The 14,853-nt window shown below is 32.9% G+C and overlaps 1 protein-coding gene across 1 annotated transcript; it reads left to right on the top strand.

Moving 5' to 3' along the window:
* The first annotated feature begins 4,439 nt into the window (after positions 1–4,439).
* On the top strand, positions 4,440–13,606 carry LOC125062044 (apyrase-like). Its single transcript, XM_047667655.1, has 11 exons — positions 4,440–4,658; positions 6,468–6,690; positions 7,127–7,324; positions 7,584–7,714; positions 10,203–10,353; positions 10,561–10,687; positions 11,036–11,193; positions 11,624–11,705; positions 11,878–12,036; positions 12,735–12,883; positions 13,466–13,606. The coding sequence occupies exons 1-11, from the start codon at positions 4,549–4,551 to the stop codon at positions 13,589–13,591; spliced, it is 1,614 nt and encodes a 537-aa protein (XP_047523611.1). The 5' UTR covers positions 4,440–4,548; the 3' UTR covers positions 13,592–13,606.
* The last annotated feature ends 1,247 nt before the right edge of the window (positions 13,607–14,853 follow it).

Genomic DNA, 14,853 nt, shown 5'->3' with positions numbered 1-14,853 from the left:
AAAAAATTAAATTAAATTAATTTTTAATTTTAATTAAATTTAGATTTACCTAGTCTAAGCAGAACTGGCAAAAACTCAACGTTACCCTTTTAAATCGTCAAGATTTTTTTTACAAAATAATTGTAAGCACCTGCGAATTATTAAGGATAAATATATTAATTATTTGAGGAGCGTGATGTAATAAAGCATTACATCACGCTTCTCATCACATGGTAATTATCGTAATTAAATAAAAAATAATAATTCAATAAATAAGAAAACCAAAAGTTTTACTCGTGCCTTGCTAATGGCACGAAACAGGAGCATGCACTTACAATATAAGAAAAAACGCCCTTCTGCTGACTTCATATCCGGAGAACTACCAAGTCTCTGATGACCCGCCATTAGTTTCATTGGGCCATTGTGAGGTCCGGAGCATTGTGCCGTTCACGCGCCCAATACGGCGACGCTTCGCGGGCTATCGACGCTCGCCTTAAAGCCTCAGCTAGCACTGGAATACTGGGCGTTGACATACGAATGACGTTCAGTTTCGCGGTCTTTTGGAAGGAAAGGCTAAGTTAGCCTCTAAGAAGCTTGGTATGCTCAGCTAGGCGAGACGGTACTTCACTCCGGGCCACCGCTTGGAACTCTATAAATATTTCCGAACCAAAATACCATCACTTAACATCCAATGAGCCTCCTGCCCGTTTACCTCCTGTTACATAAAGAAACACGCAAACACGTAGTATCAAAATATTTACATCCAAGTCCGAACAGTTACCACAAGTAGCAGCCGTGCTCGTGCGACGCATGGCCAGCCCTGCGATTCTGTAACTCACTTTTCGAACTTACACAGCAGTTTTCGCATCGGCGGTCGCTCTCAAATCAGTCGTGAAGCAGTCATTTTATGATTTGGCATTCTGAAAAGGTGGTAGCTTGTAGTTTATTGTTTATCGACCTCTCGCCATACGGAGCGAGACAAACCGACGCATGGACCCCACCACAAGCAATGAGATTTACACACAGGTATAATATGCGTAATAAGTCATTATAGAATTGTTATGTCTTATATACGATATAAGAGTCTAGGTAACATGCTTGAATTTCTTGGCTGCTTTTCCAGATTCGGGGGAGGTCATCAACACCTGGCGAGTATGTAATGTAAGTTGGAAACAAACCGTGATCCATGTGGTATACATTATTTTTTATTTATATGTAAAGAAAAAAATTATATAAAATTAGATTAGATTCGATAGAAAGGCTATCTATATTCATGGAATCAATCCGATTATTTTTTGCTAGAGCATGCGCAGCTTCTGTGGTTTATGGTTTTTAACAATTTCAATCTGTGGACGTATTCGCTAAGCAAGTTTGGCGCCATTCATTGAATGACGCTAATGTAATATGAATGGCATTCATTATATACCCTCCCCTAATAACGTTAAGGTATCTGTACGTTATATTTATTGATTTAATATTCCTTTTGCTGCTTATCATAGGTAATGTATACACACACATATTATTAATTAACTAACGGTTGAATGTGTATATGTATGATTGATCTTCTGTTTTTATAAACAACTAGCTGGCCTGGCGAACATCGCACCGCCTAACAGTCGATTCTTTATTTTTTTAAATACTTATTCTGATATTCGGGACACCGGTCTAGCTAGTAAGGTAAAAAAAAGAAAGTTGATAATACAACAAATACATTTTGTCAAAAAATAAAAATTTACCTTCCCGGAACCTCTCCACTAACACTTGAACTTTATGATATGGTATTAAAGTTCAAATTGCCTTTAAATATTATAACGAATATTTTGTATGGTAATATAGATAATTGTTTTTTAGACTTTTTCACTCATTTTTTTTTAATTTTTCTCCGTAAGAACCATCCTCGTACTTCAAGGAATATTATAAAAAAATAATTAGCCAAATTGGTCAAGCCGTTTTCATGTTATGTCGTGACAACGGAAAACGGGTTTCATTTTTATATATATAGATGTAACTATTTATATTAATATTCAACCAAGTGCTGATAGCTATGGAATGACGAACATTTAGCACAAATCGTGGTAAAACAATTAAAATCAGAAAAATATTGTGATAAAAGTTAAATGCCGATGTATCCTTTATAAAAGTATAACTGTCCCTAAATAAAAAAAATGTAGTCGCATTGAAATGTGTAAAAGCTTCGTTGAAAATAAAGAGTGAGAAGTAAATGGAACGGGCAAATGAAACGAAGCATAATGAGAGTGACTGCAAATCTCAGGGAGGATTGTGTTTTGCGTTACAAAAACATTACGAAAATCTTTGTTTTTTAACCTACATATCATAAGATAGGTTTGTATGCGATATTTAATTAATGTTGAAGAGACACATAACATTTTTATTAATATACAAAATTATCTTCCAATATTAACTTAATAGTTTTAAGACGTATTATTCAGGATCGGAATTCCATGAAAATCAATTCAGTCACTTTGACATTAACACCAATTTAACATTTTAAATTTTGCTGTCGTATTTTTTTACGGCATTTGTATTTTGTATCCTTTATAGAGTATATTTCTTTATATTTAAGACTCCTTGTCACTGTTTCTATTATTTTATAAGACATACAACCCCCTTTTATTATATGATTGAACATTACTTTAATTTTGGGATATTACTTCTGACCGTAGTCATACTGAATAAAAAAGGCGTACACAAAAAAAATTAGCAACGGAAAAAATATAGAAACTGTTTTGCTAAGAAATTTATGGCAGTTATAGTTCAAAGAATTGCTTAAATCGTAAAAGCTTATTTAGCTTGTGATATAACAAATAAAGTGGACACAGTAGAACGTTTAAATTTACACTTATTGTTATTATATGTAAACTAGTGGACCCGACAGACGTTGTCCTGCATGATATTTCAAGCGATTAGTAAAGCAAAGTATGAAAGTACCGACTGCAGCGCCATCTGGCGGGCTGATTTGTGAATCTAAACCATTCCCAGATCTCCTTGAACACACACAAAAAATTTCATCAAATCGGTCCAGTCGTTTGAGAGAAGTTCAGTGACATACACACTCACAGAATAATTATATATATAAAGATTTGGTTTGGATTTTTACTAAACCTGTGCTAGATGCTGTGTTACAAACAACTTATAATTCAATACCTGGCGGTATCCACTCACGCTGAGTGGATAGACTAAAAATATTTTTTTTTTTTTTTAGAGATCCTTATTTTAGGGAGTGTAGATAAAATATCCTAGTTGCAAGAAATATTTGAAAAACTAGGCTATATTTTATTTAAAATCAAAATAAAAATTTACAATGATTATTTTTCCGACCCAAATATCGGCCAATAGAATTGCACCATTCGACGTCACGTGGTACATTGACCTACATGGTATTATACTGAAAATTTTTTGTGTAAATTTTCTCTGGTCGTTGCTTCAAGAAAAGTATTAAGTAGTTGTTTTATTCATTATGAAATTGTTATTTGTTAACTGTACATTTCGTCTCATGGTGCAATTCTATTGGCCGACATTTGGGTCGGAAAAATAATCCCCCGAATACCACTCGAGCTTCAAAATTATCGGGTATTTCCCGATAGGTTCGTTGCAAACAAATATAGTTGTCATGACGACTATATTAATTGTTTGCAACGAACCTATCGGGAAATACCCGATAATTTTGAAGCTCTTGTGGTATTACATATGACAATTACTTTAAAACATGAATAATTTGGCATGTACCGGCTAGCTAATTTAAATAAATTAATGAATACCTACAAGTATTAATGTCTTTCCTAGTACTTATAATATAAAAGTAGTTATAGTCACGTACTATTGAAAAGTGTTTTAGAAACTTAAACACAGTACGGTGTCACGGTCATTAGCTAATTATATTATATATCATTAAGAATACAATTGAATATTCTAACGTACGTGACTGATATAGTTTTGGTAATCATACTTGTTAAGCAAAATTTTGTGTACTAATTTGAAAGTAAAAATATTAAGACACGATTTACGATTGTACGATAATGATACATTTCTTTGCGAACGTTTGCGTTTTTCGTTGGTCACTTATTAACAGGTTTGTAAACATATGAGTATAATAAAGAGGAGCTTCAATTTATCAAAATGGGTACAAGGCCAAAGCGTTAAGGTCCTACTTCTGAAATGAATATAGACAGTACCATAACTCATGGGTCAAATATATTTCTAGAGTCTTTTAAGCTTCATATCCAAAAAAAGGGTTGCCCTAGAAGTTTTCGCTTTTTGAACTCTGTATAAATTGGACCTTATTTTTATTAGATTTTAATTTATAAGTCAGATGATATCTGTAAAGAAAAGTTGTCTGCATTGTACCCTTGGACCTCTGTATTGATTGAATATCACTCTATCGCAAAGGAACTAAGTATATATCTGATTGACGGAGCTAACGGCCTGCACTCCTTATATGCAGATGAATAGGCAAAGACAAATTAGTGTGCCATAAACCTGCCTTTTGACCTGACGCGGGCGCAGTTTATCAACGAATATGTGACAGATGTAACGCGTTCCAAATTTAAAATGTTTCTTGACGTTATACTGTGTGCCTTATTTGGTAGTGTTAGTGCCAGTGTTATAAATAGTGGAGTATTTAGATTGGATATTGTGCATTACAATGACTTCCATGCCAGGTACAGTCAGTAATAACATAAAAATAATATAACGATAATGGTAAAATTAAATTATTGATACTACATATTTTTTTTTAATTTAAACCTATACTAATGGTAAATTCAAGAAAATCAGCTGATCTTACGGTTATTGATTATAAATTTGACAATAAGCATATTGGTGAGAAGAGGAAAGCAGAGTTTGAATTTTACGTTTAATAACGTATTTTTTATTATGCGAGATCAATTAACAATTTTGTTCGCGTGAATTTATAACATAAGTGTGAAAATCTCGTTATTTTAATTACATATGGCAATTTTTTATCAAACTGAAATTAAATTGACTATGGTTAGGTTTAGGTTTTATATTCAGTAATATTATATAGTGGTAAAGTTTGTGGGACTGTTGGTATGTAAAATCTTTGAACCTCTGAACCGGTTTTAAAAAGTATTTCATCGCTACAAAGCTGCATTATTCCCAAATGATATAGTACGATTACAACAAGATTCTATGGAAAGGCAGAAAAAAAGCGGCAAGATATTTATAAGTTTACGAATTTCAATTATGCATACATGTGTTTGTGTGTTGTGTGTACTTGTAGAAGTGTAAGCTTGGATTAGGTGTGCGACTTTCAACCCAGAGGTCGTGCGTTCAAATTCCGTGTTTTCACCGCGCATATAATACTTTCTCGTACAGTGAAAGTAAACATCGCGAGGATACTGGTATTTCTTCTATCCATAAAATTATCGACACGTTGATATTTGGCTCAAAAGTCTGATCACCTGCTTATCTATATAATCATCAAATTTGCAATTTGTGGGCAAGACACATTGGATTGCAGCGCCACTTGATATTATTATTTTCTTAAACATCTTTTGTTTGCATATTCAAATATTCATTGGAAACGAGACAATAGGCGTGAAAGACAATGATTGTTAGTAAATAGCTTGTGATACAAAATTCACAGACATAACCCGTCACAAATATACATTAAAAGTATTTACTTAAAATCATAGTTAATTGTTCTTACCTAGAGTTACACAAGTGTGTTTTTCGAAAACAAATGCTAGAACACTTTTAAAATATGTACCTCATTTTATTATTATGTATATAGGACCATAGAAAATATACTAACAAATAGTTTTCTTAAATTCAGTCTAAACCTTCCTAGCTTAATTATTACCAAGTAACAAGTCGCGAACATAATTACATGACGTAAGACAATAGGAGATTAAAAAATGAAATACACAATACGATTATCATCAGAGATACAAGATTCGACAAGACATTTCAAGGACATGTATGAGGTTATCGGTTCGATGGTATCGTTTTTCCTCATTTTGATTTCCTGTTGTCATTTGCAAGACATAAATGTGATTTTGAATCTGTGACGACAATGCCCTATTAGTCCGGGAGGTAGCGTTGAATTTTAGCTGTTTATGAATCGATTGCCATCATTTTCATTAGATTTCGGCTATCTAACATGTGAACCAAACTTAAGCGACGCACCCGCGGTTGATGTGGGTTTGATGGTTGCGAAAGTAGAAAGAAACAAAAAAAAGGTAAAAGTACGCCGGCTGAAACTTTTTTCGTTAATACTTAATAACATTCTGTGCTGAAAAAAAATTTCATCAGCTGTATAGTAGGGGATATACGTCAGCTGCTGAAAAGCTGTAAAGCAAAGAAAGAAATGAATTCACCTTTTTAAAGGTTAAGAATTAAACATTTTTAATTACTTTTCAACGCTCTTATCAATCAATATTATTATAGTAATAAGTTTTTGTACACGTTTGCTTTGGGTCCCGTTAAAAATTATAAATTTATTACAGATTCGAAGAAACTACAGTGCAGTACCCAATATGCTCGACGAACGATACACAATGTCTAGGTGGCTATGCCCGATTGTACCATGAAGTAAAAACTCTTTTGGCACAGAAACCTGGGGCTTTGCTACTTAATGCTGGAGACACCTTCCAAGGGACTTATTGGTACACTCTCCTGAAATGGAACATTACCCAGAAGTTCATTAATTTGCTGCCTAATGACGCTCACGTTAGTATTACAATAATGATGTACATTATTACATAACTAATTACTGCGTATACAATTACGTATGTAAATTATAGGTATTATAGTATTTTATTTAGTTCAGCAATTATTATATTATTATAAAATTTAAATTCTTTGAACAAAGGTAATTTTTACACAAGATTTTATGTAAAATCCAAACATATTTCAAAATCATCAATCAGATTTAATTCTTTAGATATTATTCACTCACATTTGAAACCATACGTATGATAGGTTAACAATTTGGCGGGAAGAGCGTAATATCAATTGTTATGGTTAAAGAATGACATGATTAACCGCCAACTGACAAATTTATGACATGTATTAATAATTAACAATAAATATACGTAGCTAAAGAAACTTGTTTTTACTTTAACTGTTTTAATTAAAAACTATTTTCTAATGAAATAAATTGTAGGCAATCGGAAACCACGAGTTTGATGACGGCATAGCGGGCCTCGCTCCATACCTTGCGGCACTCCAGGCCCCAGTAGTCGTAGCCAACATCGACACCAGTCAAGAACCAGCTCTCAATGACCTCTATAAGCCACATATTGTTGTTGAAAGGAAAGGTAGACGCATAGGAATCATAGGCCTTATAACGACAGAAACTCAAGTGAGTAATACAATCATAATACGCGAGTAAAAGTAAGCAATTACGCGTGTTTTCATTTAGTAGTACTAAACTACTACAAATCTATTTTAACAGATATAAACGCGATCAAGGTCTTAAGATACTTAAATTTTTAAGTTTTAAAGTTTTATTTAAAAATTATCTGTTATCTCTTGAGCAGCGGGTATATGTGTGATCATGTGTTCGAACATTGGATTTTGCACCGATAGATTATATATATCAACAATCATTTAAATTACAGATATCATCATCTCCGGGTAAAGTAAAATTCTTAGATCCAATAAAAGCTGCCAAGACAGAGGCTGAAGCACTCACTAGGAAAGGAGTTGATATAATAATACTTTTGTCACATTGTGGGTTGGACGTTGACAAGTACGTATACAACAGTCGTCACACAATTATTTTACTTAATCCTGATTAATCGGACAAATATAAACCCACTATCAAGTATTGATGTATATGGACACATATAGTAAAGTTCGTACTAGCCTGTACGAGCCAAGGCTGTACATTTTGCTCACTCAGGCTTCCTTAGTTTTATAATCGTGATGATTCCCTATGTACGTGCCAAGGCTCGTACATTCCAATCATCTACAAGCATAACTATTTCCTATGTATGTACGTGCCCTGGCTGTACAGTTTGATCACTAATAAGCATGACGATTTCCTAAATCGTCGGAGTCACGCCCCGAGAGTATAGCCAGACGCAGGCACTCTCTTCGACTGTTACAGCAGTCATTCGTATCATTACAATTAACTGTATCATGGGAGTTTCACCCCGGGAGCATAGCCAGACGTCGGCACTCTCTCTGTTTGTTAGATTGCACTCATTACATAGCAATTCACATAATTATTATTTCGCTCATATTCTATTGTATTACGCGAGTGATAAATATACAGTAAGTTAAAATTATTCTATTATTTCGAACCCCTGATGACCCAGGAACCGTACATAGCCCTCTCTTACTTCTTGGTCACAGCGTAATAACAATTAAGTCAATATAATAGGATCTATTTGTCAGTTGTCACTTATCTTTAGTCACAAGAGTATAGATTGATTCAGTTTTTAGGAATAAGAGGTCTATTGTAAAAAACGACCTTCAATCTAGTTTCAATGCTTTTACTTTTCTCAGCAAAGTTTAACATTGTTACTGTATATGACTAATTAAATGCAGACTAAATATTTCTGATATGTTTTTAATACAAATTCGTTTAGAATATATGAGATAAAATATGTAGAAAAATAAATTCTATTTAAGTTCATACGTTTGACTTATCGTCGATTTAAATGCAAGGACAGCGGCGTGCTTCGATATTTTCCAATAAACCTGTCAAATTACTAACTCGACACGCCAGCTGCTTTCTCGAGTTATAGAGGATATTTTAACAATTCACTATTGAGAGGATAATATTTATATAAAACCTTCTAATAGGCCACAAGGCATGACATCTCTTAATTTCGTTTATTCTTTTATTTGCACTGCATTTATTGCAATCACTTAAGTAATTTATTCATGGAACTAAACATAATAGGTACATGGTTTTATTAAATTAAACCTAGTATATACATTTTAATAATAGGAGTGTAATAGCATCTGGGGCAGTAATTATACCAAGACCTAATAAAACACAGATGCCACTCATTACCCACAATATAAGCGGCTGTTGTACCGTAACAGAAATCTGAGGCTGAGACCTAAATTGTTGCAGCCCCATTGGTTTTTATAGGCTAAAATAATATCTATACATATAATCTATACGCTAATTTAGGGAGACTATTTGTGGGCTATCCCCAGTCCTGAAACTAATATTCAGTGAAATTAAATAAAAACCCACACACGATTATGTGTTTGTACTATACTAATAACTAGGACCCACTGGGATCGTTTTATCCAGAATCTGTAAAAGTCTAGTAATAGCAACTGCTTTGTAACATCGTCAATAAAATGTATGATAGCGAGACCATGGGCAGACCCATGATGCGCCTTTGGATCAACCACATAGCAAAAAACGTAAACAAACTCAGCAACCAAATAAATACCAAAATCTACGCGCATTGATGATTTTTGCGAATCATAAATGCGCAGAATTTAAATCAACCCAGGTCCCAGGCTAGTTTCAAAAATACCACTATTTACACTTTTCAAATAATATTTTACGAAAGGTCACACTTTGTTCAAATGCGTTTTGAATCAATTTCGTTACGGAAAGATTTCAATGTAATGTGTTGAAATATGACGAATCATAATATTTTTATTAAATACTAGCTCCTTGTTGCTATACTCTAGTGAATTAATAACGATATAAAATTCTCTAGTGTTTTTATTTATTAACGTGACGCACCTTTTTTGCTAAAGAGATTATGGCAGCTCACAGGAACGCTATTGTTCTTCCGACATATATATCCCAATCATATATTTTTTTACAATATTTTTTATTCTCGGCCTGAAATACAAAGATTGAAAGGTTTTATTTAGCCTTGACTGAATTCTCACGTTTGAGTCATGGAGATGGTTAGTTTAATTGTTTACACGTTGTACTTTTTTTAGCTGCCCAAAATCGCACTGTTTTAGTCAACTTCCTGACTTTTTCATTTTATAGTTTAGCAAGTACCAGTCTGTGCGTAACAAGATAAAGATCGTTTTCTACCAAGAATACAACATACCACGATACGAGAATATATAATATATTTATCGATGTATGTATAAATATACATACACAGACAAAATTCACAAGAGAGCAAATTTAGTTATGATTTAGCTTTCTTTTATCTGTTTTGAATGTTGCATCTTTTAAGTTATTGAATATTTTGTTTTTTCTGCTATAAGTATAGTAAATAATGATATGGTATTTATTTTAGGAAAATAGCAAAGCAGGTAGGTGAGAATATAGACATAATTGTCGGTGGTCATTCTCACAGTCTCCTATGGAATGGAGAATCTCCGAGTCACGAAGAGATTGCAGGGCCTTATCCCGTTATTGTTGAGTCGGAGCTACGGCCTGGACATAAGGTTAATTATGTTTCTTATAAATATAGTTGTTTATCCCTTAGGCCGATGGAACAATCTTAGTTCAAATATCATATAGATTTTTTTTCATGGGTATAAATTTTCATGGTTTAATATGTTTTTTAATAATTCAAATTCACCCCTGTTAGTATGGCTGTATTATAAATTATCAAGCAATGTTTGTATAATCTTATTTTATGTTAATTATAGATTCCTATCGTGACAGCATCAGCATTCACAAAATATGTTGGAAATTTGACAGCGTATTTTAACAGAAACGGCGATTTACTTAAATTCGAAGGAACACCTGTCTTTCTTGATAAAAACATTCCTGAAGGTATGTCGCAAATATTTATTTCGAGATACAAAGACAATTATTCATATTTTTTATACTATACTAAGTTAGGTTAGTATATATATATAAATATATATATATATATATATATATAATATATAACTATATATTTATAGTAACTATAAATATATAGTTACGGGGGGTGCTTTTACATAGTACCACTTTACATAGTAACTTACTTGTAGTAAATACATTTATACTTTTACTTAAAAAATAAACTAATTTAAGAAAAATTAAAACCTCTAATCTCTAAATTCAAGTTAATTTATTTTCTTAAGATTACGCATCTTATGAAAATAAATATACTAAACTCTACTGTTTTTTTTGTAGATCTAGCTATCAAGGCCTTGTTAAAGCCTTATCAAGAACAACTCCACTCTGTGGTGAAAGAAATCATTGGAGTAGCAAATGATAATCTAATTATGACGGAGTGCGGTGCGCAAGAATGTTCCATCGGAGATATGTACGCCGATGCTGTGCTTAGTGCTGTAAGTATTATTTAAATTGTATGTAATCCTTGATCTCAATTTACTGGATACTAATTGATATATTAAGTCGCCCAGATTGCACTTTACTGATTTACATCTAAAAATAAATAATGTTTTTATTTATCTTATACTACTCAAACTTGCCTAGAACGGCCTACAGCGATATTTAAAATTGCTCGCTGTTGCTCGCATGCTAATGAAGTATATATTTATTCTACTCTTTCTCCGTCCATTACATACATTTAAGGAACGGCCAATAAGTGTGGTCTTCCAGATAATTAAAATGAAATATGATGAAACAAATAGAATAAAATTATGTAATACGACAACATTTCATGTGCATAAGCAACATTTTTTTTGTATCAATGCTCAACTACTATTCGCGCCTAGGAAACCTAATTATGAATATTTGCCGTAATTTTTTTTTCAGGGAAAAGAAATAGCAGATAGTAATTTGACACATGTAGCATTTTTGCTTAGAAACTCGATACGAGGATCTCTTTCCAAAGGAGGTATGTCAATGAATATTGATATATTAATTAGCTTAACGTTAAATCGTTTTTGTACAACCAATTAATAAATCTTGTTCAACCATAATAATCAATACATAATCTATGTCCAACGAAGTCACTAATTACACTAGTTACACTAGTTACTAAGCACAAGGCTTTGGCTTGCTTGCAGAAATATCGAGAGGAGACCTCATCAACACCTTACCATTTACCAACGATATGGTGACGTTCGTTGTACCTGGGAAATATATCTTGGAGGCATTAAAAACATGTACCACAAACGCGTGGGTGAGAAAGCCTTTCGCAGGACCATGGTTACCGCAGGTAGCAGGTATGTTCTTAATTTAAATTTTACCAAACTCAAACGAAGTTACTTTTTAATGTACAGTCTTTGTCTGTACAAAGTTAGGGTCATGACATCGAATTCCCTTTAAATAAATTTATGTTAAATAGAAATTTACAAATTCTGCATAAAACAGATTTAAAACAGTCATTACTTATCATATCATTATAGACAGTTTGTGTCTATGAGATGATTTAAAGGAACACAATCCACCACAATCTTAGGAATTAATTCAAATATATTTTTAATTTAGGTCATCGAGAATTGGAGTTTGTACAATAAACAATGGCATTATCTAAAATAGAATTTAAGACGACAGTTAGAGCTGACCATATTTAATTCTCATGTAAATGACAATGTATGTCTTAATTAAATTAATCATCCACTAATAGTTATTCAGTCATCTGTCAACTTCAAAAGACAAAACAGTAGAAACCAGTACAGATTAAATAAAAAATACAGACTCTGTATTACGTATTTTTTACTAAATTTTTAGTCTAATTTATTTTTCCTTTCCTTAAAAGAAAAAAAAATATACAAGAATAATGTAACTTTATATAAGTGGTTTATATTGTTAAAACATACTTCCTCACAATTCCTCGCAATCTAGTAGCCCGCAATATTACAGCACATAACTCCTGAGTTCTTGAATTGGTTTAGTCTGTATTCTTAATACAATATTGCAGGCCTGAAACTGACACTAAAATTAACTGATGAGATACCGGAAGCGGAGGTATTAGTAAAGGAAGATGGCGATTACCAGCTATTAGACCCGGAGAAGGAGTACCAGCTCAGTACGATAAATTTCGTGATTAAGGAGGGAGGAACTTTTGACGTAAGTATTTACAGGGTGCCATTTGATTCATAGATGCCAGTCCCATAGAAACTCGACCAAAATTAAAATTATTTATAATAGATGTTATTGACTTTTGACAGAGTCCTATCGTTGGGTTAAAGTTTAATAGCTGGCATTTGTTATATAAAGAAAATACTTAATTATTTAAAAACATTACACAACGTTAATTAATGCTATAGAAATATTTACTTACTAATTTGTTAATATAGCGATGTTATTCTCGTCATAACATCGCGATTTTAACAAATTGTCACGTAATTACTTAAAAATTCTCATAACGACCAATACTTTATTGATTCAACGAGATTTATGCCCGCCATTTTACTCGAATTGACGAAAGCAGTGCCCGTTATATTTTAATTTAAAATATTGCGAGTATAACTTATGCAAAAATGTGTATTTGACAGGTCTAGAACTAATTTAAATAACTTCAAGGTATTAATGGTAATGACAGACACGTAATTAATGTAATGATAAAGATAATCTAATCTATTTATTGAGTAAACAATTGAATAGTAAATAGATTTTAGAAAGTTTCAAACAAATGTAACATTATTTCAGATGTTACGTAAACATGGACGAGACTTCAAGGTCATCGGCAAGGACGTTGATGTCGTTGAAAAATACATAAAGAAGATATCACCAATCACACCCTATCTCGATAATAGGCTCACTGTTATAAATTAAATACATTTGCTTCTTTTTAGACACTTGTTATTTAACAACTGCTTTGTTTAGAGAAAGACTCAAGAATTATCTATGTAAATATATTAAACAGTAATTCTAATAAAAGTTGTTATTAATAGAATACATACGTAGCAAATTTTCTAAAACGGTTGTAGATTTCATTATTATACGCTTATCTATCGTGTTTTGTTTTTGTCGCTTACATGATCTGCTCAGCAATCATGTTATATTTGCTGAAATAGCTCAATATTATTATTGTTATATACATTTTGTTCACACGATTATAACATATTCAATCGGAATATATTCTAAAGATCGATATTTTGAGTCCCTTGTGAGCCAGTGAAAGCGGTCAGTGGTCTTCTTCTTATCAGGTTGGCTTTTCTAGAAGGATCCACAGTTGCTGTAATTGCGCTAATACCTCAATTGGTTTCCTAAACAATATCTAGTGAATTGTTGATGTCCTCGAACGTGGGTTTCTCCATGCAAACTTACTTGGGTGGCATGGGTCACTTATTATTCATGCAAAAACGATCCATTTTTCGAATCCTGATGATTTCATATTTTTAAACTTAATAAAAAGCATGAGTTATAATAGTCACCTGTCTTCTATAAAATCATGATCATTTCTTAATCTAATAGGCAAGTAGGTGATCAACGTTCTGTACGCACGCCTTTCGACTTTTTGGGTCTAAGGCAAGCCGGTTTCCTTCGCTTCGCTTCCTTCACCGTTCGAGTAAATGTTATAAACGCACATAGAAAGAAAGTCCATTGGTGCACAGCCGGGGATCGATCCTACGACCTCAGGGATGAGAGTAACACGCTGAAGCTACTAGTCCAACCTGTCTTCTATACCTTTAGACAAAGACGGGAAAACTAGCTTTTAAATAACTTTATCGTAGTTGATTGACCGCTTTATCGCAGTAAGAGGCAACGCGATCTAGATCGAGACAGTCGCCCGCCTTGAGAGCTCTACTTGAAGAGGTTCTCTAGAGAAACCTGCATAATGAACTTATGAAATAAAGCATAAAACTGTATGGTTATTTTAATGTTCTTTTAGAAAAATAAAAGTACTCGAAAAGTAAAGGTTTCAATATGGGGCATTATACCTACTGTTTTTCTCCTACATGCTATGAAGTAAAATGGTGTATGAAAAAGAGGTAGAATTCTGTATACTAATTATTTGATTAGTTAAATGAAAGGGTCTGTGGTCCCGCATGAACCGCGATGCTTTTGCAGAACTTGAACCACCATGAAAAGTT

This window comes from Pieris napi, chromosome 2 (genome assembly GCF_905475465.1).
Source record: "Pieris napi chromosome 2, ilPieNapi1.2, whole genome shotgun sequence".
Taxonomy (NCBI): domain Eukaryota; kingdom Metazoa; phylum Arthropoda; class Insecta; order Lepidoptera; family Pieridae; genus Pieris; species Pieris napi.
Note: the sequence above shows the minus strand (reverse complement) of the source record. Positions and strands in the feature narration are given on the sequence as shown.

Bases quoted from the DNA above. Each gene is read 5' to 3' on its own strand.
- LOC125062044 (XM_047667655.1), top strand. From the start codon at position 4,549: ATGTTTCTTGACGTTATACTGTGTGCCTTATTTGGTAGTGTTAGTGCC. The intron at 7,715-10,202 runs GTACGTATACAA...TATTTATTTTAG, and splicing joins TGTGGGTTGGACGTTGACAA to GAAAATAGCAAAGCAGGTAG. The intron at 12,884-13,465 runs GTAAGTATTTAC...ACATTATTTCAG, and splicing joins AGGAGGGAGGAACTTTTGAC to ATGTTACGTAAACATGGACG.